The sequence below is a fragment of the Chenopodium album genome, chromosome 22, assembly GCF_948465745.1.
Source record: "Chenopodium album chromosome 22, dcCheAlbu1.1, whole genome shotgun sequence".
Lineage (NCBI taxonomy): Eukaryota > Viridiplantae > Streptophyta > Magnoliopsida > Caryophyllales > Amaranthaceae > Chenopodium > Chenopodium album.
Genome location: NC_137855.1, coordinates 34501856 through 34526432, shown reverse-complemented (window position 1 = coordinate 34526432; position 24577 = coordinate 34501856). Strand labels below are relative to the sequence as shown.

The 24577-nt window shown below is 35.9% G+C and overlaps 1 protein-coding gene across 1 annotated transcript; it reads left to right on the top strand.

The window, feature by feature from the left end:
• The first annotated feature begins 2053 nt into the window (after nt 1–2053).
• LOC145604769 (uncharacterized) lies at nt 2054–24123 on the top strand. The gene is made up of 13 exons (XM_081660719.1): nt 2054–2472; nt 7374–7486; nt 7595–7651; nt 8856–8951; nt 10494–10564; nt 13617–13659; nt 15275–15355; nt 15444–15503; nt 19223–19273; nt 20782–20879; nt 21026–21074; nt 21271–21315; nt 23247–24123. The coding sequence occupies exons 1-13, from the start codon at nt 2121–2123 to the stop codon at nt 23685–23687; spliced, it is 1557 nt and encodes a 518-aa protein (XP_081516845.1). The 5' UTR covers nt 2054–2120; the 3' UTR covers nt 23688–24123.
• The last annotated feature ends 454 nt before the right edge of the window (nt 24124–24577 follow it).

The following is a 24577-nucleotide window of genomic DNA, read 5'->3' as shown; positions in this document are numbered from 1 at the left end:
AATATGATCACACATGTGAAATTGTATCTGTGAGATAGTATAACGGTTATATTTTTTATTTTGAGCTGCCATTTATAGTTTCTGACTTCTTAGGGCTAAGGATGCACACATAATTTGAGTTAAGTAATAGAATTGACTTCTTAGGGCTCCGCAGTTGGCGTTGTTGGTGACAGATTCGCCACCTTACCCATATTGGTAAGGACCGCCGTCATTGCTGCCAGCTGCTCCTTACTGCACTTAGAGAGGTTCTGCAAGATGGCTGGCATATTTACGGGCTGCGGTTTCTGGGTTACAAGTGCTGAAACAATGAGCTCATTGTTCGCGCCTGTTAATGGCATTCCGTAATTGAAAATGGAACTGGATCCTACCGGGTTGACTGGTTTCGACACCGCTTTAGCTGCAGCCAATGTCGATCCGATGGAGTTGGATTTCTGAGAGATGGTCGATTTGGGATTTCCGGTGGATCCTTTTGGATCGAGGGTTACTAAGGGTGTTTTTTGTGGTGTTTGGTTGGTCTCATTAGCTTTGGACATGGGTGTCGGTACAGTTTCTTCTCCGGCCATGGTGGTTAGTTAACCAGTCCCTACTCAGTTGGTGAACCTTAGGTTAGATGATCCTACCCCTCCTTCTAGCGCCAATTGTTCCAAGTATGGATCCAAGGGTTCTGCTGGGTGAGCTGGGTCCCGTCAACAACCTACACAAGGCAGCGCACATAAACTGCCATCGGGGGTGGCTCGAGGAACCCCCCTCCGAAGCTTAAGTTAGAGAGTGTTTAGAGAGAGAAAGTATACTTAGAGAGATGTAGAAAGCATAATAACTTGAGTGTCTAACCTCTTTTCCCTTGTACTTTACCCTCTATTTATAGGCGTACCATCTCCTTCGTGGAGAGTTCAGCCTGGTCAGCCCTGCGGGCCGACTCCGCCGGGCTGATGAGCCCTCCTTAATTGCTTTCTCTGCAGTGAGTGCGCACCCTAGGGGCTGGGCGATAGTTCAGCGGGAGCTATCCTATACAATAATAATAATAATTACAATAATAATAATACTATAATAATAATAATAATAATAATAATGATAATAATACTAAAATAATAATAATAAATAATCTACTTGGCTCTGCTGAAGTATGATATGCTCTGCCCATAAGCTAAAAAAAAAACAGGGCCGAAGAGTATCTAATTATTTAGTTCGTAAATTATAAAACTTTTGTAGAGTTTATAGAGCAAACTATCCCGTGCAATGCACAGTTGTTAAATATTTTTAACAATAATATAACAATATATAAAGTATATAAAAGATATGTACAAATATTTCATTTGAGTATATGTGGAATAATATGATTGTCAAAATGAAAGAATATATCATAAATTATAAATAATTTACTTAAAGATTTTGCCAAAAATAAAAAACGAAAAAAGCGTGAAAATTTTTCACAAGGTAATGACAAATGTCATTGATTATTCGCTTTTAGTAAAAGTTAATAGATAACACTATTTTTGCATAACTTGCAACTATTCTCAACTCTAGCATCCCCTTATACAATTTCTGGTACCCCCAGATAGGATTTCCGGGGGTCTCCAATGCCCCCCGGCTAGGATTTCCGGGGGTCTTCAGTACCCCCGGCTAAGATTTCCGAGGGTCTCTAGTACCCCCGAAAAACAAAGTCGGGGTACTTATAATGAAAAATTATAACAATTCAACAAACAAATAAAACGAAAAAAACCTAAGACGGGATGATTTATGAGCAGTGAACGACTTCTTCGTCTCTAGGGCTTATTAGATTGAAGAATTTTAGGGGATATGGTGGAATGAAATGAATTGCCAAAAAAAAAAAAAATGGTGACTGAAATTGTGAATGAAATGAAAAAAATTGGCGAATATAATGAATTGCAAAATAGAAAATGTAAAAACAAAAAGCGAAATGGCAAATCAGTTTTTTATTTTGAAAAAGGGTATTTCAGTCCTTTTATTATTTTCATATTATTAATTAATTTCGGTTATTTTCATATCACTAATAAAGCAAAAGAAAAACCCTAGGTTTTTTCCCATAAACAAAACTCCTTTTTACTGTATTCAGAGTTGTATGAAACTGAAGAAGCAAAGAAAGCTTCGAATCAATTGCAATGGCGGTTGGCGAATACTCCTATGAAACCCTAAGCCCTTTCCTACCTCCCTCCGCCGCCGTCGAAACCACCATTGCCGGCGGCGAATACGCCGGCGACTACGTAGTGTTCCGCAATGAAATCTCTCATACGTCATTGGAGCCCGCCTCCACTGATGCTGCCGCAACCGATTACTTCTCCCTTGACGTCGATGATGCTTCGGATGAAGTAATTGATCCAACTCCTCCGCCTAAGGTGGTTGCTGCGGAGGAGAGAGAAAATTATGCTGATCGGACGCCGGAGTGGACGCTCGAGAGTGGTTGGTTTCGGGCCGATTGTCGGTTCAAGAGTCCTATGCTTCAGCTTCATAAAGGTAAATTTGGAATATTATGATTAGTTTAATTTGTGTAAATTGTATCAAAGATTATAGTTTTATTTTATGTTATGCAAATATATGTATGTTATTTGTTTTGGTGTTATTGGTGATTGTAATTTAGGAGTATAGCCTTTTTTCGGATTGTTATGAAGTAGAAGATTGTATATTGATGTGGAAATTATTGGGTATGGACTGTTAGGAGTAATTTTCTGTGTTTTGGGCATTAATTATAATTTTGAGGATTTAAATATATACTCAAGTTTCGAGGTGTGCAAATATTTCATTATGTGGGTTGTTAACTTGGTATAAATTTTGCTAGAAGTTTCATGGGAACGGGAGTTTTTGGGAGAAAGTGATTTTTTTGATAGTTTGTGAGTTCATGCTACTGAGGGTGAAACTATGAGTGAGGCATTCTGTTTTGCTTATTCTCCTCATTCTTACCTGGTGAATAACAGACCAGTCGCGTGTCTTTTGGGCCTGTTTTAATCATATTTGCTATATTTGAATGGAAGCATACTGACCTTGTTTTGTATAAGCAACGGGTATATGAGAATAGGCAATAGCAATCCGTGCAGAATTTTTGATGAGGAGTAAGGGGTGGAAGATGTACAGACATTGCTTGCTGATTTGAACGTATAGCAAGTACGAGGGTGTTTGATTTTGAAAAGTAATAATTCACTCATTAATCATTGCAAATCATTTAGTGTGAGGCGTGACTTTCTTGTGAATGCCTTACTACTGTTGTTTTAAACTCTTTACTATATTATTTTTTTCATCAATTTGAAGAAACAACATGAACAAGAACTACACTATGTTTGGATGACAATAGTGAAGGGGAAGGGAGGGGAAGGAAATAGAGGGAAGGGAAAGGGAGGTGAGGGGAAGGAGAAGGTGAACTTTCATTTTCCTTCCAAATCTCTGTAACAATGGAGGAATTTTGTTTATTAACGAGGAAGGAAAATGGATCCTTCCAATTCCCTCCCCTTCCTTCCTTGCATTAGATATCCAAACAAAGGATGATGCATCCCTTCTTTTCTCTTCTCTTCCTTTCCCTCCATTTTACTCTATCCAAGCATAGTGTTATTGGTCTTTTTCTCTTCCTTGAATAACATGGGATACAGTCGTAGATGTGGTCCGTATTGTGATAAGATTACTATTCTGTATATATGAGCTGCTGTCCGCAGAAGACTTGTCATGAATTTAACGCTGGATTGTAGTGTTATCAGCTCTCAGTTGAACTCTATATTTGGTCATTTATGTGGTGTGAATGTTCAAGCATCTGAGATGTCTGAGAAGCTGGTTGTTGTTGGGCTCCATGAATATTCACAGGAAGGCATCATCATTTTAGCATATAAGGCTATTTTGTGTATGAAGTAAGGCACCATAACTGTAGTGAATTTGCAAGAACTGTTTGTCTTTCTAACATCTTCTTTTGCGTGCTATCAAGAATTTTGAAGATGTTATGCCTTGTCAATGTAATGTTGAGCCCAGTGTACTCTTGGGAATTACTTCCTTAGGTTCTATTTAGTTGCTACCAAACCAAATGGCACACAAGCATAGAAAGAGGATAGAGGAAGTGAGAAGGGTATGGGATTTGCTAAATTAAGAGGGTGATTGGCTGGCAAAGTGGTATAGAATTGGAATCAAGAATGAAACTAGGTGATATGGGGTTGGAGCTTGATATCTATGACCATGTTTTTGGTGTAGTTCATTAATTCATATAAATTCTCATCCGCCAAAAATAGAAATCTTTCTATGGGTTTCAACCATTCCAAACCCATATCTCATATTGTTAATCCACAATTCATTTACCTGCGTAGTTCCCCTATTGATGATAGAGAATAAAAGCATGAGGGTTTAGGTAGATGAGGGGGCATATGGCTCCACATATGATATCAAATATGGGGTTTGGCTTCAAATTTTTTGGTTTAAAATGGATGATACCTAGACCTCCATTCCTAATTCCTTTTATTTGCTCTTGTGTATATAAAACATAAAACCTCAAGAATTGAATTCTCATTTTAGCTACCCTTTAACCTCTCCAGATTCATGTATGACTATTGATTCCAACTTTATCCTCCCTTCTCCCCCTCCCCGCTCTTTGTAAAACAATCAGACATCTGTGACTCCATTATTGCCTAACTCTCCATCCTCTTCATCCTTTATCTTGTTGCCTATGTGCTATGTCGTGCCCCCTCTGATTAGATGCCTTGATAGTAGAATAAGGTGAAAAAATTTACTTTTAATGGCTGTTTTTCACCATCTTATATCTAGATCTAAACTTTAGGTGTTAAATAATGGCCACACAAAGGTTTAGAAAATAGATGTGTTGACAATGGTCATTTGCTTTGGGGATGGTGAAGGTTATGTTGGCTAGTTTTCATGGAGTTAAAGTGTATGAGATGTAGATGGCTAGGGATGTTGTGAAATGGTTGAGGCTGGATGCTGAGAAAATTTGTAATTAGCAGATTTTATTTTTATTAATTTTTTTTTTGTAAAAACAATTTTTCCTAGAATTTGGCCGATTCAAAGGATGGGTTTTCTCCTAATCCATCTCCCTTGTGTGGTTCTGATTTTTATAGTGGTGGAGGTTTTGTTGCTTAGTTTTCAAGGAGTTGAAGTGTATGTGATGTAGATGGCTAGTGATGGTGTGAGATTGTCGAGGGCTAGATGCTGAGAAAAATATTAATTGGTAGTATTGTTATTTATTATTATTTTTTTTCCTAAAATTGTCCAATTCTAAGGATGGGTTTCCTCCAAATCCACCTCCCTCGTGTGATTCTAATTCGGTAGTGGTGGAGGTTATTTCGGCAAGTTTTCAGAATTAAAGTGTAAGTGATCTGGATGGCTAGTGACAGTGTGAAATTGTTGAAGGCTAGATGTTGAAAAAGTGTAATTAGCAGTTGGATTTAAAAAAAAATTAATTTCATGTAATTTGGCTAATTCTAAGGATGGGTTTCCTCCAAACCCACCTCCTCACCCCTTCCCCAGTATGAGAACAGATATGTCGGGGGGATTTAGATGGTGGGCTCCATAGGTATGAAACCTGTAATAATTATGAGCCAAACAAGGAGTATGGGTTTTAGTGATTCCAATTCCATACAAAACCCATATCTTATAGCTAACCAAACATCCCCTAAGTGTTTAGTTACTTGTTCAACTGGTATTTCATCAAAGCAAAATTACTAAATTTGACATGATTGCAACTAATGTGACATTTCCGAAGAGTGAAAATGATTAATGAAACAGAAATGGAGAGAGTATTACGCTTTGTTTAGATAGCAAATAAGGAAGGAAAGGAAGGGGAGGGAAAGAGGAGGAAGGGAAGGGGAAAGAAAGGGAGGGGGAGGTGAACTCCATTTCCGTCCAAATCTCTCTAAATTTGGAGGGATGATGCTTATTAAAGAGAGAGGGAAAATGGATCCCTCCCTCTCCTTTCCCTTCCTTCCCTCAATCTTTTACCCAAACAAGAGAGTTTGCCCCCCTCCTTTTTTCTTCCCTTCTTTTCTTTCCATTTCCTTCTATCCAAACAAAGTGTTCTTGTTGGGAGGCAGTACTCAGTAGTCAATAGATTAGTGAAGGTTATAGAATATTTGCTGCATGTGTTTTTGTTATCTTCTCTAAGTAATGTTGAATCTGTATTAATCCTTGCCTACTTTAATGATTTTCCCTTTTATTTTACCTTGAACCATCGGTGTTTGGTTGACTATTGGGCAGAATATGAGCTCAAGGTTTTAGAAGTTTATAGTTCCCAAATTCCCAAGTAAGATGCTCAGTTATGGCTTGTCTACACATTTTTAAAAAAATCCCTCTGCTGTTTTGCTTTCCAAAAAAAAAAAAAGGTTAAGAAGACAGGCTGGATTAAGTGTGTAGTTGTGTACTTGTATGGAAATCTTTAGGGTGATGAATACTGGAAAGGAAATGTACTGGTTTTGGAAATCAACTTGTTCCATGTCATACTCCAAGAAATCAATTGCCTTCTTGAAAGAGAACTCTACCTACAATGAGAAAGATATACCTCTTGCAAGCTTTTTCCTGGACTTCGTTGATATGGCTATGTAGTTAAATTACTATGGTGGTGAACTTATAAGTAGTTAATGAATGCTGATGGCTAAACTACGCTGCAACCTTTTGTTCATTCTCTTTTTTTCCTTGCTAAAATAGGCGGGAAGGGTCAGTGAACTTGCTATTGAGCCTATAGCCAATATGAGGGTCAAGAAAATTTTGCTGAAATTGGTGCAATGACATTGCGTCTTCTTCTAGGTCACTTGTGAGTTTTTTGTAGCTTATTAATGAAGGAGGAAGATTTATGTCGATGACTACACGGGATAATCAAATTTGGTTCATGTTATCCGACCCCACTTATGGGATTAAGGCTTTAATTGATTGATATTAATGGGATTAAAATTTTGGACTTGTTTGCTGCAATTGCTGTTTCCAGTTGATTGTCTGCTGCTTTCCTGGACCTAGTCCTAGAACTGACAAGTTGGGTCGACCTGTTAATGGACTAGAGCTAAGAAGAAACTACGGCATGCACCTCTTGTAAATGAGAATATTTGAGCCACATCTTTATCAGCAGGAATGGCAGTTAAGGATCCTTTTAGCAGTTTAGATAATGAGCAATGTATATAATATGTTTGTTTTGTTTGCCTCCACTCTGTTATTGAAGGACCAAGGTTTTTTGCATCTTCTTTCAATATTAAAAAGCTCCTAAAACAATAAACTTTTCTCCCCCACTGTACACCAGGTTCTTTTTCACAAAAAACAAAGATTCAACTTTCTGAATGTATGAGTGCTATGTTCTGTGTTACATCTTTAAATTTGAAATACTTTTATGGTTGTATAACTAGTGGAATAGAGAATTTGCTTATAATATGACCTTTGACTTGGCCTCGCAGAGATCCTGGACTTCTGTGATTTTCTCTCCCCAACTCCTGAAGAAGCTGCAGCACGCAATGCAGCCATTGAACGTGTATCTGATGTTATCAAATATATATGGCCCAATTGCAGGGTATTTTTGATTCTCATACATGGCTTTGCCTCCTTTATTTTTTATTTAATTATTTTGTTGCACCTACAGGTCTTCTAAGTGTGGTTCATTATTTCTATTGGTTTTCAGGTAGAGGTTTTCGGGTCATATAGAACAGGTCTCTATCTGCCATCAAGTGACATTGATGTATGTATGTTGCCTCCTTTTTTCAGGCTTAGTTCCTTTGGCCGCTCAGTTTGTTAGTTTATTTTATTTTGCTGTTTTTATTTAACATTTTATATTATTTAGTTAATCTAGTGAAGTATTCTTACTAATATGTGTTTTTTGGGCAATGAATGAGTAGTCATGTGATATTATGTAATGTAAGAGCTCTTACTCTTAATATATTTGCCTATGAGATAAGATGTACGGCTGTATGCTTGAGTAAAGTCTAGTTTTGTGGATCATTTAAAACATTTTATATAACAGACTAACACTAGAGCTGTGATGTACTCCATGTTGCTGTTTACTGTTTACTTTAGATCCGTCCACTACCTATTTCCTACCTATCTAAATCACTCAAGCTTTCCAGTTTCATTTTATTTAATTATTTAATTTTTAATCAGGGGCGGGGTCAATGGGTCATGGGTGTGTGTTTGGGGGGGTGGGGTTTGAAGGAGTGGGTTAATCTAAGGGAGATAAGGGCGTGTGCGATGTTGCAATTTTTTTTTGGTCTGAATGGGTGTTTGTCTTCTAATGCTTGTTAATTGTACTGATTCTGTATGTTTTTATGCCTTCAAAGTGTTTTACTGATTTTTACGTTTCATATCATTTTTTTCCTTGCTTAACTTGCATTTTTGTCTGTTAATTGACATAAGTGTTGTGTTATAGTTTTTGGTAGTTATTGAGATTTGTTTTTGATGTCTCCTGTAGTCCTGTTGCTTTTATTCTTGTGGTTTGATGAATACTGGAGACATCAAACCACATGATTAAAAGCAACAGGGCTACAGGCAGCAGTATTTTTGTGTTTGTTTATTCTCCTCTTAAAGGCAGCAGCACTTTTAAATCTTACAAAAATACTGCTGCCTTTAAATTGTTTTGTGTTTTTTATTCTCTTCTTACCCCCTTCACAACTGTATCCCATGTAATATAGAAAAGCTTGGAGGAAATATTGCAAATTTTAAAAGATAATTATGGGATTTTTCCATGAAAATAATTTGGCCTTACATTAGCTATAGCTCCACAAGGGGCCAGGAATATCTGAATTCATTCTTATAGCTGGATAAAAAAAAAAAAAAAATTGTGCCCGTTTATTAGGAACCATTTTTTTTTTTTTAATTTATGCTGTATGACTGTGATGCGTTAAAATTTTGTCATATAGGTCTTACATAAGTTTTGTTGTTAACTGCAGGTTGTGATTCTCGAATCAAATATCAAAACTCCACAACTTGGCTTACAAGCTCTGTCTAGGGCATTGTCACAAAAGGGTATTGCGAAAAAGATGCAGGTATATGCCATTTCAAGAATTTAGCACAAATGTAGTTAGTATGAGTAGTCGTGGTATTGTTTTACTGTTATTTGAGATCATTATTAATATTTGGAAAACACTCAATAAGCTAACTTGTAAAGGAGCAAGGATATTGAGTCGGTATCATTATATATGGAGAATGGATTTGTAGTCACTGAAGTCTTACATGGCACATTTGCCTTTTAAGTTAGTCTATTCTTAATTTTTTCAAGTTACTATCTTGGGAGTTCTAATCGAGGATGAATATTTGGGAGCTGAGTAGCTAGAGAGAGTGGAGGAGTAATTGGTATAAGCTTCCCATAATGGATGTAACTACTATCAGGAAAAAGGTTTCTCCTATGTGCTAGCCTTTTATGAAACATGAAAAAGGTTCACATGCTTTTATATATTTGTAGAGTGAACTTATGGATGTAACTACTATCAGAAAAAATACATATCCAAGAATGATTCTGGCTTAGTGTTTTAATATGTGCATGAAATACATGGTTTTTTTTTTCGAACATAGATGACCCAAGTCTTGCTTCTTTCGAATTTTCTGTTAATCTGTTCTCTCATCTGTAACACACTGGTCACTGGTGCTGAACTTCTAACCAATGCCTTGTTGCTTCTTGCTGTCAAACTATATTACTCAATGCTAAGTAGACCTGCCATAAACCAACCCAAAATGAAATTGATTTGAGAAAAGTGGGTTTGTCCTCTGCACTATTTACTTGATACATCCTGACTCGTCTTATACTTTACATGAAAACGTTGCATGAAAGGCAAAGAAATGAGATCATGAGAATGTTCCTACACAAGTCATCATGACTCATGAGCTATTTGTATCCATGGATCTAGCCTGACTTTCATTGGACTCTTTATCATTTGTATGATTGGATCTGGCTATGAATCTTTATTATGACGTGATTTTGTGAGACACATTTTGCATATTACTATGCCATGGTCACATTTGTCCTACTCAAAGAAAGGAAAAGAATGGGCGTCTTAAAATCTGTCCTCTGGCTGACCACCTGGATATAACTGCTTTGAGTCCTAAACAAACATTTGATCCTTCCTTGAAGTTACTGGCCAAAATTTGGTCCAAACATGGCGATACCCTATCAAATCCTACTGTATGACAGGTCCACTCATCACCTCACTTTACTCAGTGATTCTCTCTGTCAAGGTGCTGGATAATTTTCTGTAGTCTGTAGTTCACAGGAATTCGTCTTCTCTCCTTGGGTCAACCTCTTTAGTGTAATTCAACAAATTATCATATACTAACATATACTTTTGTATAAAGTAAAAAATGTTGCCATAATCAAAGGACGGGGGAAGTACTATTTCATTCTCCATTCAAAAAGGAAATCGTTTTGTGGAATTGTGCTTTCTGAAATTTCGTTAATAATTTTTATTTTCCATTTTCATTTCATTAACTAGGGTACCTTTATAATTGGAATTTGCTTTATCTATTTGTAATTTCGTTTTTATGTATACTGGACACACAGTATTTAACTTAACATGCTGTGAATGGATTTTCAGGTGATTGGTAAAGCTAGGGTGCCGATTATTAAATTTCTGGAGAAGGTGACTGATGTTGCATTTGACATTAGGTGGGTTCAATATCTCTTTGTAACCCTTGTCTTTATTTACAAGATTTAAGTTACTTTTTGTTGCCCTCATTCTATGTCTTGAACCTAATCTTGCGTTTAGACTTACCTCTCAATTAAATGAATGGAAAGTATGATACTGCTTTGGCAGTAGTACTGTAAGTTTTGTGGGTAAATCTTTTCCTGTGTACCTTGTTTTTACTGGTTTCTTCCCAATTTCTGTTTCTGTTTTTTTGTTTTTTTGTCCCCCTTTTGGTTAATTACTTATCTTCTCTAAAGTAATCTTCTATTTCTTGCTCATGTGTTTCTTTTTCGTGAGCAGCAATTGGTTGTAGGCAGCCTAGAATGTGAAAGCTAGTTTTGTAGCAGTATTTTCTGCTCTTTGTGCTGTCCTATTGCTTAGTTGTCCTCTAATGTTGGGAGTGTGTGAACTGGTTTACGTAATGCTTGGTTATATTCTACTGTTGGGAGTTTTGGATCTGGTATATCTGTGTGTTTGTGTGTGTCTATGAAGGTTAATGTGAAAAGAAGTATGAACCAATTACTAGATGTAGTGATGTACATGTGAGTGAGTTGTGACAGGGGGCAGTGGTGTTGTTTGGCAGAACATAGTGTTTTTATGTTGAGTTTGGCTCTGGCTTGTGTTATATGGTTGATACTTTCAATTTTCCTAACACTGAGATTCTTATGATACAAATCACCGCTACCGACCAATAGTTTGACTTTGGCATCATTGTATATGTGAATCAAGCCGTTTCTGTATTGTTGGCGCCTGGACCTTTTAATTCTAAGACTTGAATATTTATTTCTAACTTCATTTGCCTACCACCCCTGGTCATCTGTTACACAACACTTTACCTGGTTTCTTTACTTGTTTGTAATGCAACATAAAGGCTTTTGAAATTTAGTGACTTAAATATGACAAAGTTTTATTAATGATGGAATTTCAATAGTTTTTATTCACATAATGAGTTTAATAAAAGATTTTGTGGCTGCTTTTATCTTAACAGCTTTTAATGGCAGTCACTTGTTATGCAATGACGTGTCGTTGATGGGAATTTCGGAAGAGAAGTATTTTTTCTCTACTGTGATAAAATTATCTCATCTTCTTCTGTAACTGAATGGCCTTTATCTGCTATCTGTGTACGCTTGGATGTGATTCTTGGATTATAATCGAATAACATTCAAAAGAAATCTGATCAGCCAAATATTTTTAACAATTTTGGCACCTTTGAGGATTCCAAATAGCACAGCACCTTTGAGGAAAGAAATGTTCATCTCTTGTTAATTGTATAACTTTCTTTTTCCTGGAAGCTATCTAAGGCTTGTGCAGCATTGTTTCCGTGTTTTTTGTAGGGTACTATAGAGGGAAATTATATGTAATTCTAGAGCTTCTGGCTGACTGCTGTTTTTTCGAGATTCCTGGTTTGTGGTTGGTTGGTTGTGGTTTTACCTTGTAGAATTTATGGATATTATTTTGTCTTTTTGGTGGGAATCGGATGATGTGCTCTGTAGAATTTATGGATATTATGTTGTCTTTTTGGTGGGAATCAGATGATGTGCTCTATAGTACTAGCCTTGGTCTTCAATTGGGTTTTGGGAGTATCATGCACCTATGAATTAACAGAATATTCTTCAGTTATTTTGTTTTGGTTTCTACTCAATATCATGTGCCTTGTTGTTGTTGATTTTTTTTTTTTTTTTTTTTTTTTTTTTTTTTTTTGACAAGGTAATTTCTGCAGAGGGCTAGATTGTTCTGTTTGAAAGGCTTCTTTTTGCTTTTTTTTTTTTTTTTTTTTTTAATTTGATTCCTCAGTTTTCTCTGCTTGGATACAAAGCTTACAAAATGACTAGCCTTTGACTTTGGATATCATCACAAACAAAGGCTCTTGTTGTTGTCTGTATTTTATGTTTGTTATGGAGTCATAAATGATATTGCTTTTCTGAATATGGTTCAGAAGAAATCTTACATTCAATCACCTATGCGTGGTAGGCATGGTAGCTGTTTAGGGAATTTTTTGGTAATTTTGATTATGATGTATTAGAAATTTTGAGGTTGCTTGTGGTGTTAGTAAATATGGGAAACAATCTGCATCTTGCTGATTATGTGGGTAAAGATATTTGTTGTACTTGTGGATGCTATTTTACACGGATATTTCACCAAAAGTTGCTGCATTCGTGTTGGACATGGGTGTGATACTTTGAAGAATAGCAATTTGGAAATCTAGATGTATCAGAGTCAAAGTGTCAAAGAACGTCTTGTGGGTTTGACACTTTTTGGTGAGTCTGAGTAACACAGCATCTATGTAAAGGAATCAGTGGATCATCAAAAGGAAGTGTATGGGCTCCTCTTATTATCCTGGTTTGGGTGTGGACTTGTGGATCAATTATATCTTGACTTTGTGGCGATGGTGGTCCTGTATATGGATTGTGGGATTGAGTTTTCGTTTACTCGTTTTTCCTTTTAGGAGACTTCTAAGTGATGCATTGAGTCACTGGCATGATGTTTTTTTTATTTTTATTTTTTATTGTAGCCCTCCTTTTGAGTAAAGTTAACACCTTCTTGGTAGCTTAAAGTACTATTCTGTTTTACCAATTAAAATAAAATGTGGGCTGGATTGATCGAAACATTCCGTTTGAGGCTACCAGAATGAATTCCAATAGTTTCATAGGAAGAAAAATTAGGGGTGGTGGTTGGAGAGGTCTAATGCATTAATTTCAGTAATTGGAAATTAAACTTTCACCACATAACTACATAAGCCATTCCCCTGTAATCAGTCTACTTCTCTTAATAAAAGTTTTTTGATTATGTAGTAATAGAGAGTTGGTGAAAAGCTTGATTGGGAAATAGTTAAAAAAAAACATGAGAAGAAAGATGGTCAAGGTGTGTGCAATAAATTAAAATACTAAAACGTGCCGGCCACTTCAATGAAGCACACTGTGATCCTAATATTCTTGAAGTGAAAATGAATTGATTAGTAATATTTGGATTATAAGTGTTTACTTGATCATATCTACATTTGCTTTGGAATCTAATGGATTTTTGCTGTTGTAGTTTTGATGTTGACAATGGTCCCAAAGCTGCTGAGTATATCCAGGTTGGTGAATCCTATTTCTCATAGAAAGTTCAATATTCTATTATGTAGCTATTCTTCTAAATAGTCATATTATTTGCAGTTTTTAATTATTATATTAAGACAATCATCCTTTACAACTACCTATTAGTCCTTATTATAAGTTAAAACGTATATTCACTATTCAAATCTCCTAAGTAATTACTCTCTCTCTCTCTCTCTTTTTTTTTTTTTTTTTCTTTTTTTCTTCTACCCTCTTTCCATTCAATTCCAGATGCAATGAACAAAAGTTTACAATTTTTGCGGTAATTGTAATTTGCAATGGGTTCAGTTTTCCCAATGATTAATCCCAAGAATAGAACTATAACTATCAATTGACAATCTTAATCTAAAGAATTGAATAACTATCTCAAGATTCTCAACAATTGTAAACCCCGATTTGAAACTTATAATTTTTTTATTTTATTATATTGGAAAATGAAAATTGCCAAGGTTTTCAATTTGCTGCATGAATGTTGAAAGATGGTGGATTTTGAGTAAAAGTTATTGAATTTAAATGGATTTTGTTGGATTTGTGAAGAGAAGAAGATTTTGGAATGGGAGGGAAATTTTGTTAAGCGAGGTTTATTGATGGAAGCTGCTAACGAAATCTGTCTTTTGGTCGTTTTGCTCGAATTAAGACTTGATAAATGGTAGTTGTTTAAATAAACACACTTATTAGGCAGTTGTTTAAAAACCTCGATAACTAATAGGTAGTTTTCTGAATTACCTTTTTTTATATTTGGAGAAGTGAATAGTATGTCTTAAAAACTAGCTAATTCAATCTGATGAGCTCTAATCCTTTTGGATGTAAGTAGCTGCCTCCATTTTTATGATTGAAATATTCAAATATTTGATCTGTCTGCTCTGATTGCATCACTTTTCTATGAAATTGCTAGTTTGGGACGTACATTCCTTGTTTGGTAAATTGCACAATTTAAAGATACAGAATGGAATGGTGATCTTAATGTTTGGAGCCTTTCAATGGCTGGCTGTGTATCAAAAGAGTTCTCTATATGATAATTGGCTGATGTGACATTATTGGGTTTCTGTTTGGCTAGAATTTGATTTATTTTTTACATAAATTGCTTAAGCTGTCCAGACTTGTGGTGGTATATGGAAAATGTAGGAAGATATCTGGATTATGTCCTTCCTTTATCCTCTCGGTGAAGCAAGTAGATGAGTTTGGAGGCAGCCTTAGGCACCAAAGACAGTTGTTAAATATGGGAGCTTCCAACCTGGATGCAACAAATGGATAGATAAACCCAATATTTCTCTGTTTCTCATTCTATTTGGTTCCCCACCTTGCAGCATCCATGTATCTCTTTACTTTCAGGAATTGGGATTTGGATCGAGATTTAATCGATGCATGGCTATATTATTTTACACCATTATAAGTATTAATAACTTGAAGTTTGCCGCATATCTTGTATTGGATATAAATCTTGAACACTATTCCACTCTTGAAATGATGGGTTTTTTTAATTTTTACTACTGTAGGTTTTAATTTATTTTCTTGCTTTACTGATCTGGCTATATTTATTATTTTTATTGTCTAACATGAATAGCTCAATAATATATTTTGTAATATATTTTCCAGGATGCAATATCAAGGTTGCCTCCCTTGCGGCCTCTCTGTTTGATTCTTAAGGTTTTCCTGCAGCAGAGAGAGTTGAACGAGGTACATTGTTGCAATATGCTGTCTACTTCTTTTCATATGCTTGGGAGTTGAAGTTCCATTTGACTTCATTATCTCTGCTCAATTATAGGTTTACTCTGGAGGAGTTGGCTCTTATGCACTGCTTGCCATGCTGATTGCTATGTTGCGAGTAAGTGAAACTTTAATCTTTAGAGTTGGTGAATAGGAGGCTTTATTGTATTGTTTTTTGTGTGAGAGACCATAGAGATTCCACTGTAAATATGTGGAGCAACGAACACAATTTGATTTCTTGAAGTAGCTTTCTCCCTCATTCTCCTCTTGATCACTCTTTCTAAAGTTTCATATTATCTCTGAAGAAATGAAGAACACCTTTAAATAAGAATATTATTTTATATTCTCTTGTTTGGCCCCCTAACCACCCCTCCCCCCCCCCCCCCCCCCCCCCCCCCCCCCCCAACACACACACACACCTACACCCTTAAAAATCACAAGAATAAAAGACTGAAAGAGAAGGCACTTTGTTCCTTCTGTTTGCTCGTAGTTCCCTCCTCATTCTTAGTGTTTACTATTGATCTGTCGAATAACTCGTCAGATTTATCCTTTGAGGAGCAGGGGAGGGATTGAAAATTGATATTTAAAACCTAATGTACTCTACATATCTATTAATTTTGTATTAGTGTTACCAACAAGATATTTATATATTGGTTTTAATAATTACTTTTTCATTATGAAGTGAGGCATCTTTAGGAATTGCTCACCAAATTGCAATGAACTGGTGTTGACGGCAACTTGTGCAAATAACAGTAAAATTATGGAGAAAGATTGATTCTTTGAATAATTTAGATAATCTGATTTTTGTAAGTTGCAAGAAATAATAAAGATGGAAGCTTTAAGATTGATTGATAATGGAGGAAGGGTTACAAACGATAATTTAATAGCTTAAGGCTATCAATATTCGGTAGTGAGTTTAGCTCACAACTCTCCAATAATGGCTTTAGGCCATAACTCTCCAAAAGGGTCTCCACCAAATTTCCGCCCCGTTCTACTTTCCCTTCTCTATCTATTTATACTAAATCTAAAGACTCTAACCTAATAATAATACTAGACTACCAATATTACCCTTCCTTATGCTAGTCTATTACAATACCGCCCCCCTAAACTTTCAACTTGTCCTCAAGGTGGTTTGAAATCAGCACTTAGTATCCGGCCTCGACAGTGATTGTCACTCTCATTCTTGGTGCCCGGCTTCCACAATCTATCAAGTTCCTCAGTGGTGAGTTCTCTTAATGTCTCTTGTGAAGAAACAAGTGTGAGATAATCTTGGAAGCTGTTAGATAACTCGTAGTGAGATTGTGTTGTGTCGTAGCCTTGGAAGTTACATGTAGGATAGTAGTAAGTGGACTCTGGTTGTTGGCAGTAACTAATGCTAAGTTCCCAGCTTTGGCAGATATTAACAATGACATTTTTGCAACAGATGCCTGGCTTACATTGTCTTTCCAATGCCTCGTTGGTAAGGCTTCTTACTTCCCTTACAGAGAAAGCTGTGATGAAGTGTTCCTGGATGTTGCAAGGAATTGTCAAGGAGTATGATTCAGGTTGTAGATGTTGGCTTGGAGGAATGGTAACTAGACATGAGCTTGGAAGACTGACTGAGAAGGTTGTGCTTGAACATTGATGGAGCAATGAGGGTAGGAGTTGACATATGGGGCTGGACGGGTTTCATGGAGGGTGTAGGCTGTGAAATTAGGTGATATAAAATGGGCTCAAGATTTTCATTTGTGCATGGGCAGTGTCTTTTTGGATTAGAGTTGTATTTGGGAGGTGTAAAACTGTAAATGGTAGTGGAAGATTGGGCTTACTTGAAATTGGGCTGGGTTGAGTGTAGGGAGTACATGGTTTTAAAATTGACGGTGGAGAGCCAACATTAGACTTATCTTCTACTCAAAAAAAAGCACTTGACCTACTAATGCTGACGTCATCTTTTAAGGTATTGTCTGTAATATCCTCAGTAATTTTCTCTGGAATATTCTTCCAACTTGTAGGACTCTCCATGAAGCTTCCTGGGTACTCCTCAATTGACCCCTCTCCACTTTCAATAAAACCACCGCCAATACCACCAGATCCTTTCGCACCTGACCCTCCTTCCACGATGCCACCTCTGCCCCCGTTCAAGCCACCGCTGCTGGTGGTCTTACCACTATCCTCACCTTTCCAGGCCATGCTACTGCCACCAAAGAACCCGGACACCCATCAGAGTAGCTACTGCCATCGCCAACTTTACTCACTTCGCCAACTTCTTCTCCGGCAATCCTGCCTGGCCACCGCTAGATCTGCGACCTTCACCATTTGCTTTTCCAATGACCTTTCTTGGCCCACCAGGGAGACCCCCGTGTGAACCTCCATAACATAGGGAAAAACCCATATGCTCCCCCACGTCCTCCTCTTTCTCGTTCTTTGCCACCCTCAAATCTACTTAAAGTTCTTTTTCATCCATCTTCTCTGATAGTTTCTGAGGTTCCTCACTCCTTTCCTTCTTCTCTGGTCGACACAACCCAGAATATCGGAGCAACCACTTCTTCAATTCTTGCCAATCACGAAATGGTTGCCATTGGTGTTCGCGTTCAAACTTATGTAACGCCTTGCCATCAAGTCCAATAATGGCAGCCTTTACTTTCACCTCATTTAACTGGAAAAATTGGAAAGAATCCTCCAATTGAAGAATCCACTCATCCAAATCCAAATTTCTTCCATTAAACTCTGGAAGTTGAAGCTCAAATCGGACTCTTCGTTCGTCATTTAGATCCGAAATTCCATGCTCTCTCTTGCTGGAAATGTAGGCGAATCCCTCATGGATCCAATTGTTCATAAGTTGTGATGCCTCTCTTCCAGCAATAACAAACACCAACTTTTTTTTTCGTAGTGGTGGTTCCGGCATCGGACAGCCAGGAACACCGCTTTGATACCAAGTGCAATGAACTGGTGTTGACGACAACTTACTCGTGCAAATAACTCTAAAATTATAGAGAAAGATTGATTCTGTGAATAATTTAGATAATCTGATTTTTATAAGTTGCAAGAAATAATAAAGATGGAAGCTTTAAGATTGATTGATAATGGAGGAAGGGTTACAAACGATAATATAATAGCTTAAGGCTATCAATCTTCGGTAGTGAGTTTAGCTCACAACTCTCCAATAATGGCTTTAGGCCAAAAGGGTCTCCACCAAATTTCCGCCCCCGTTCTACTTTCCCTTCTCTATCTATTTATACTAAAGCTAAAGACTCTAACCTAATAATAATACTAGACTACCAATCTTACCGTTCCTTATGTTAGTCTATTACACAAATCGTTCTTAATTTCTGCCCCACATGATATTTATTATATTGGTTTTTAGTAATTGCTTTTCCATTATTTATTTCAAAATGAGGCATCTTCGGGAATAGCTCACCAAATTCGTTCTTAATATGTGCTCCACTGGATCATAAAAATGAATTATTTCTCTTATATGTGATATGATTATTAAGTGTGAATAAAGAGATTGCCATCTTATGCTTGGGAATCTGTTCTGTCTCTTGAAACCTGTTAGCACAATATGAGGGAATGCCGTGAAATTTTCAGTATTATTGCTCTTTTATGACTCCTGACACCAAAGAAGAAATTTAGCTTGTTTATTCAACTACCTTCTTTTCATATTATTAGTAATGATTAGACACGTTCTACTCAAATAGTTGCAAATAATATGAAACAGAGGTAGTAATTTCTGTAAGACTATCTTTCTTCTCTATATACTTATTAGCCAATTATAAGTTAGTGCCTTTGTGTTACTGAACCTGCAATTTTCTGTAAATGTTCTGTATTGACTTTGTAACCTCTTTTAATTGTATACAGAGTGTGAATGACTGCCAAAGGTCTCCAGAGCAGAACTTGGGAATATTATTGGTATGTTACGATGATAAGAAATCTCAATTTTCTCTCTCACTTCATTGTTTACAGGGAATGAGAGTCACAAAATTTCCTTATCTATCATATACCTTATTACAGTTTATTTCGCTTACAGTCTTTTTTATATTTAATAAACTAAAATTTACTAGCAATTGCTATAAGTCTGAAATGATGAGGACCATGTGTTTTTCTCAGAACATTGAGACACATGGTATTGATGGTAATTTTTTGAGGCTGCTTCATGCTAGTTCCTTTCTTTTATCATTTTGAAGTTTGTCAAAGTGATGCTCTTCTGTAGTGAGGTTGTCCTATTTTCGCAACTGGCATTGACATCTACTTGACCATTAAAGATTGAAGCATGTGCATGAATTCATGACGGTTATTTAAAAGGAGTTAATGATGAAACTTTCATCCATTATCTTCTGATGAATGTCAAGGAAATTCCATTTTGTAACTGCGGGGTCTATTTACAGTGCCACCTGGGCACCCACAGGTTAAATTAAATTTGGAAGTTCTATCTTAGACCTTGTTTTCTTCACCTCATATTTGCTGAAATGAAATTATTTTTGCTGAACTTAAAATTATTTTTATTGACTAAAATTAATTTTAGTGAATTAAAATTATTTTTATTGATCATTTTTATTGATTCTCTATTATATCAGTCCTTTAAATTATTGATTTTTAGATTGTAATTTATTTTAACTGAACTGAATTATTTTATTTTATTGAAATGAATTTTACTGAACTTAAGTTATTTTTACTGAATATTATTTTTGTAGGTGAAGAAATTAGGGCCTAAGTAGCATTTTGTCTGCAGTTTTCAGTAATACAACTGATAATTTGATACTTTTTATTAAACACGTCCCTGCCCGAGGGGGGGGGGGGGGGGGTTGGTTGCTGTTGCACAGTTTTTAAAGAGAGGAGAGATGATAAAGGGCAGCTGTAAAATAGGAATAAAAATTTACAACTTTTTTAACCACTACTTGTCTCAATTTTCCTTACTTTCCACGAAAGCAGAATTATCTCTGAACACACTTTGAGGTAGAGATTAAGCATTGTGAATGGACAAATTAATCAGAATAATTTATACATGTAGTACCTAACCCTTGTCTAATCTTGGTATTCAAATTATATTGATAAAGCAGCACATTTACCTACTCTAATCAACTCCTAAAATTTGCATTTAAAAAATGGAGGAAGTAATGCATTTATTTTTTGCAAATAGGTTAAGTGTGGAAAGGGTAATACTATACTTATTGTAGCTTATATATATTGGAAAATATGCATGGTTTGTTTATTGGGGAATACTGATTAGAGGTATTTTTTGTACATATCTTAACTTTGGGATAGCATTTGGGATTGAATTCGCTCTTTGTTTTGTTAATTTGTTTTTTCCCTAATTAATTTTAAAGGACATTGAAGAAGCATGTGTGAGTCATAGCTATTACTGTTAATTTGCATGCCTCTCTACATATGTTATAAGCAGTTTTTTCTTTTGCAAACAGGTTAAATTTTTTGAGTTCTATGCTCATAGATTAAACACTTGGGATGTTGGTGTGTCCTGCAATGGAACAGGAACCTTTTATTTAAAGAGTCGCAAGGGGTATGTTCCTTTCTTTGCTTGAAACTCTTGTCTTTTTGAAGAATCATGTGTTGCTATGTAGTTTTGGCCATTTGACAGATTGATGGCTTAAATTTTTATGATGATGGTTTTTCATATTAACACGTCATTCTCTGTTTGCATTCCAGGTTCCAAACTAAGGGACGCCCATTTCTTATATCAATAGAAGATCCGCAGGTCAAACTTCACTTTTTTCTCTCAAATTTACTTCTGCTGTTCTTCATATTTATTTTTTTGGTGCTTGTGATACTTGAGAAGTTTGCTTTTTCGCTTTATACTCCTAGGTTAAAAATGGTTAGTTAGCTCTCTTAGTTTCCTTAGAAAGTTGAATTTTCCTTTTACTCAGCAGACACTATCTTTTGTTTGTATGCAGACACCTGGAAATGACATAGGGAAGAACTCTTTCAACTACTTTCAGGTATATTCTTTTCCTTGACAACTCTGTTCTTCTCTCCGTTCACATTTTTGAATTAGTCAGATTTGTTTAATCTGCTGGTGGTTTGTGATCATTGAATTCTCTGCAGTTAAAGTTTTATACTTAAATAAGGGTCATTGTCTGCATGCGAATTCCTTTTTTAATCTTGCATTATTGTACATGCCATGAGAGGATTTGGGTAATTACAACAAATAAGCAGATGCTTTAAATATTGAGGTAGGATCCTGTAGACACCATTACGTTTAAATGCTTTGCATAGGAAATTAATCCTGACTTAGTGACTTTATTTTGGGTTTGTTTTGTCTTTATATCTTCCCTTAGTCACCCTCTTCTATGCATCTTCTGCTCATTTTCAATGGAGAACTCACTGAATTTTTTGGGTTTTGTATCCTAGTGATATAAAATTTTAAGGCATTGGAGTAAAAATAATGTTGATGAGAGCCTGCCTTTTATTGAATGGGATAAGCACATCCAGCTCCCTAATCTATCCAGGATGGTAACCTTTGAGTTTTCCTATGCAGCCTTTTTTTACTTTTTCCTCCCTTCAACCCTTTATTCCTTTTCTTTGAAGATTTTACTTTACTTGTCATTGCTCTACTCACTTGCATTGTATGCGGTCTCTAATGCACATCTTTGGACATCAATATCTTTAATTGCACACTAGTGACATTATAAATATAAATATATATATATATATATATACATATATATATACATATATACATATATATATACATATATATATGTATATATATATTTTAAAGATGCACATTAAATGAATCTAATGAAATCATACATGATTTGAGTAACATTTTTTCTTTTATGCAACTCATAAGATATAGTCAAACTTACTTACTTTGACAACATGAATATCAATTGTAAAAACAAAAATTGGCATTACAGTTATCATATCTGAATTTGGAGAGTTGAAAGGAAAGAAAACATTTGTTGCACAGTGTGTAACATTCATTTTTAGCAAATGTTGCACATAATAGTTCCTTGCATTATTTCTCTAATAATATCTTCTCCTACATATTTTAAGACTCAAGAGTGAACAAAGATGCTATTCGGGGGCATATTCTCCTGTGATGCCGTTACATAGAAATTAAGAGCTTAAGCCTTCTAGTGTTTTTTTTTTTTAAGCTTATAACAAATTTGCAACCATTTAAAGTGTCTTTAACTTTGTTGAATGATAAGAATGCAAACTGAAGATAATCTAATTGTTAATTTGGTTTAATGGATTTTAGAAGTTCTAGAATTGAACAATGGCCATACAGACCGTTAGTGGGCACAGGTAAAATAATTTGTAACCAAAGAAGCCAGATTAAGCACTATTGAGAGATTCTGTTACATGATATACTTCTATTATTGCTATGGTGGTTGTAAGTAATAGATTAATTTTGGTGAATCATCTGTGTCATGTACAATTGCATTCTTTTTTTGGGGCTATTTTTAGGGTCGTAAAATTTATTTCTAGGACCTTGTGTAGTTCTGTTTTTTTTATAACTTTGTTCTTACAGGTGCTCTAGAATCTAGATGCATATCTAGTTTTTAGATGGAACTTCGATTGCTTGAAAGTCTTAACTCTCTGATTCTAGTGCTCTTGCTATTTCATAGTGAGTTGAATCTAGATGCATGTCTAGTGTTTATTTGGAACTTTGATTGCTTTAACGTCTTTACTCTCTGATTCTAGTGCTCTTGCTCTTTCATCGTCAGCTGAATCTAGATGCATGTCTAGTGTTTATTTGGAACTTTGGTTGCTTGAACGTCTTTACTCTCTGAATCTAGTGCTCTTGCTGTTTCATCTGGAGCTGAGCTCTCAAACATAGTTTGTATCTTTTGTACTGGCGAATTGGTGAGCATTGCTTATTACTCTGCTGCTAAATTTTCAACTGTTGTGTTTCCCTCTTCAGATAAGATCAGCATTCATGATGGCTTATGCGACACTTACAAATACCAAGACCATCATGAATTTGGGTCCTTATAAAAGTATACTTGGAACAATTATTAGACCAGACCCAGTTTTGCTGGAACGAAAGGGAGGAATTAAAGGCGAGTTGACTTTCAACAATTTACTTCCAGGCGCTGGTGAAGCATTGGATTCACAGTATGATGAGAAGCAGGATATCTTATGTAATTGGCAATTTGACAATGATTATGAAGAAGAACCACTGCCTCGTGGTGGCAATGCCGAATGTAGTAGTCCCTCTTCCTCTGGTAAGAAGAGGAAAGCTTCGAAATCAAAATCGTTTGGGAAGGTCAAAGAGAATGGAAGCACCGGTAAGAATGATTACAAAGAAAATGGATCCAGAAAAGAGAGGAAGAGAGAAAAGAAACGATCCAAATTCTTATGATGTTGAGAATCCTATATCCATGGAAGCACAATTCATCCTGAGAAAGTGAGAAGCCTTGGAGGTTGGATGGATATGTTGAGGTTAATGATGCCGCTACGGCGCAACTAAGATATCATAGGCTCATCTTCCTCTGTTCCTCTCTGGACAGCTACTGCAGCCGATTATGTTAACAGATTTCCTGTAGTATCCAGAATGAATGGGCAGAAATGGTTCACAGGAATATGGGAATATGCCATATATATGGCATGTGCTGATTTTTGTTGTAATATCTAGTTTCATTTATACACATACTTACATAGGATTGGTAGAGGGTAGCCTGGTAGGCAGTTTTTGCGTTTTTTCAATAGGAAGTGAGTTGATACACAATGAAATGTAAAGTGATACATTTTCCTGTGGTTGTCAATATTTATTCATTATCCATATGCTTAATTCTGAAGTGTTGTTCAGGGCTTGGAGTTTTTTTCTGCAAAACAGTGATGGAAGTTGAAATTAGTTTTTTTGCAAGATGCATGCACCTCAATACAATGGTTTTTAACTTTAGAAAGTCTTAGGGAGCAATTAGCGTTTACTCTCTCTTTTTTTTTTTTCTTTTTTTTTTTTTTTTTTTTTTGAAACAATTTCAGCATTTACTTTTCCCTTAATCATTTGATAGACTCCTAACCTAAAAAATGTACAATTATTGGTCCTCTTTTGAAAATTGAAATAATTTTATTACTCTTTAGTTCAAATTTAGACATTTCTTAGTCCACATAGTTGAATAGGCAGTACATGGGATAAGGAAACTGAATCAAATAGGAAGAGAGGACTAGCGTCAAGGTAGCTTAATAGGCGAAAATGCTAATGTACATGCTGAAAAACAGTGTCACCATGTAAAATTCTCCCCTTCTCTG

Excerpts from the sequence above, each read along its gene's own strand:
- LOC145604769 (XM_081660719.1), top strand. The coding sequence starts at position 2,121 with ATGGCGGTTGGCGAATACTCCTATGAAACCCTAAGCCCTTTCCTACCT. Across the intron at positions 13,660-15,274 it reads AAGCTGCTGAGTATATCCAG|GATGCAATATCAAGGTTGCC; the intron begins GTTGGTGAATCC and ends TATATTTTCCAG. Across the intron at positions 15,356-15,443 it reads AGCAGAGAGAGTTGAACGAG|GTTTACTCTGGAGGAGTTGG; the intron begins GTACATTGTTGC and ends GCTCAATTATAG.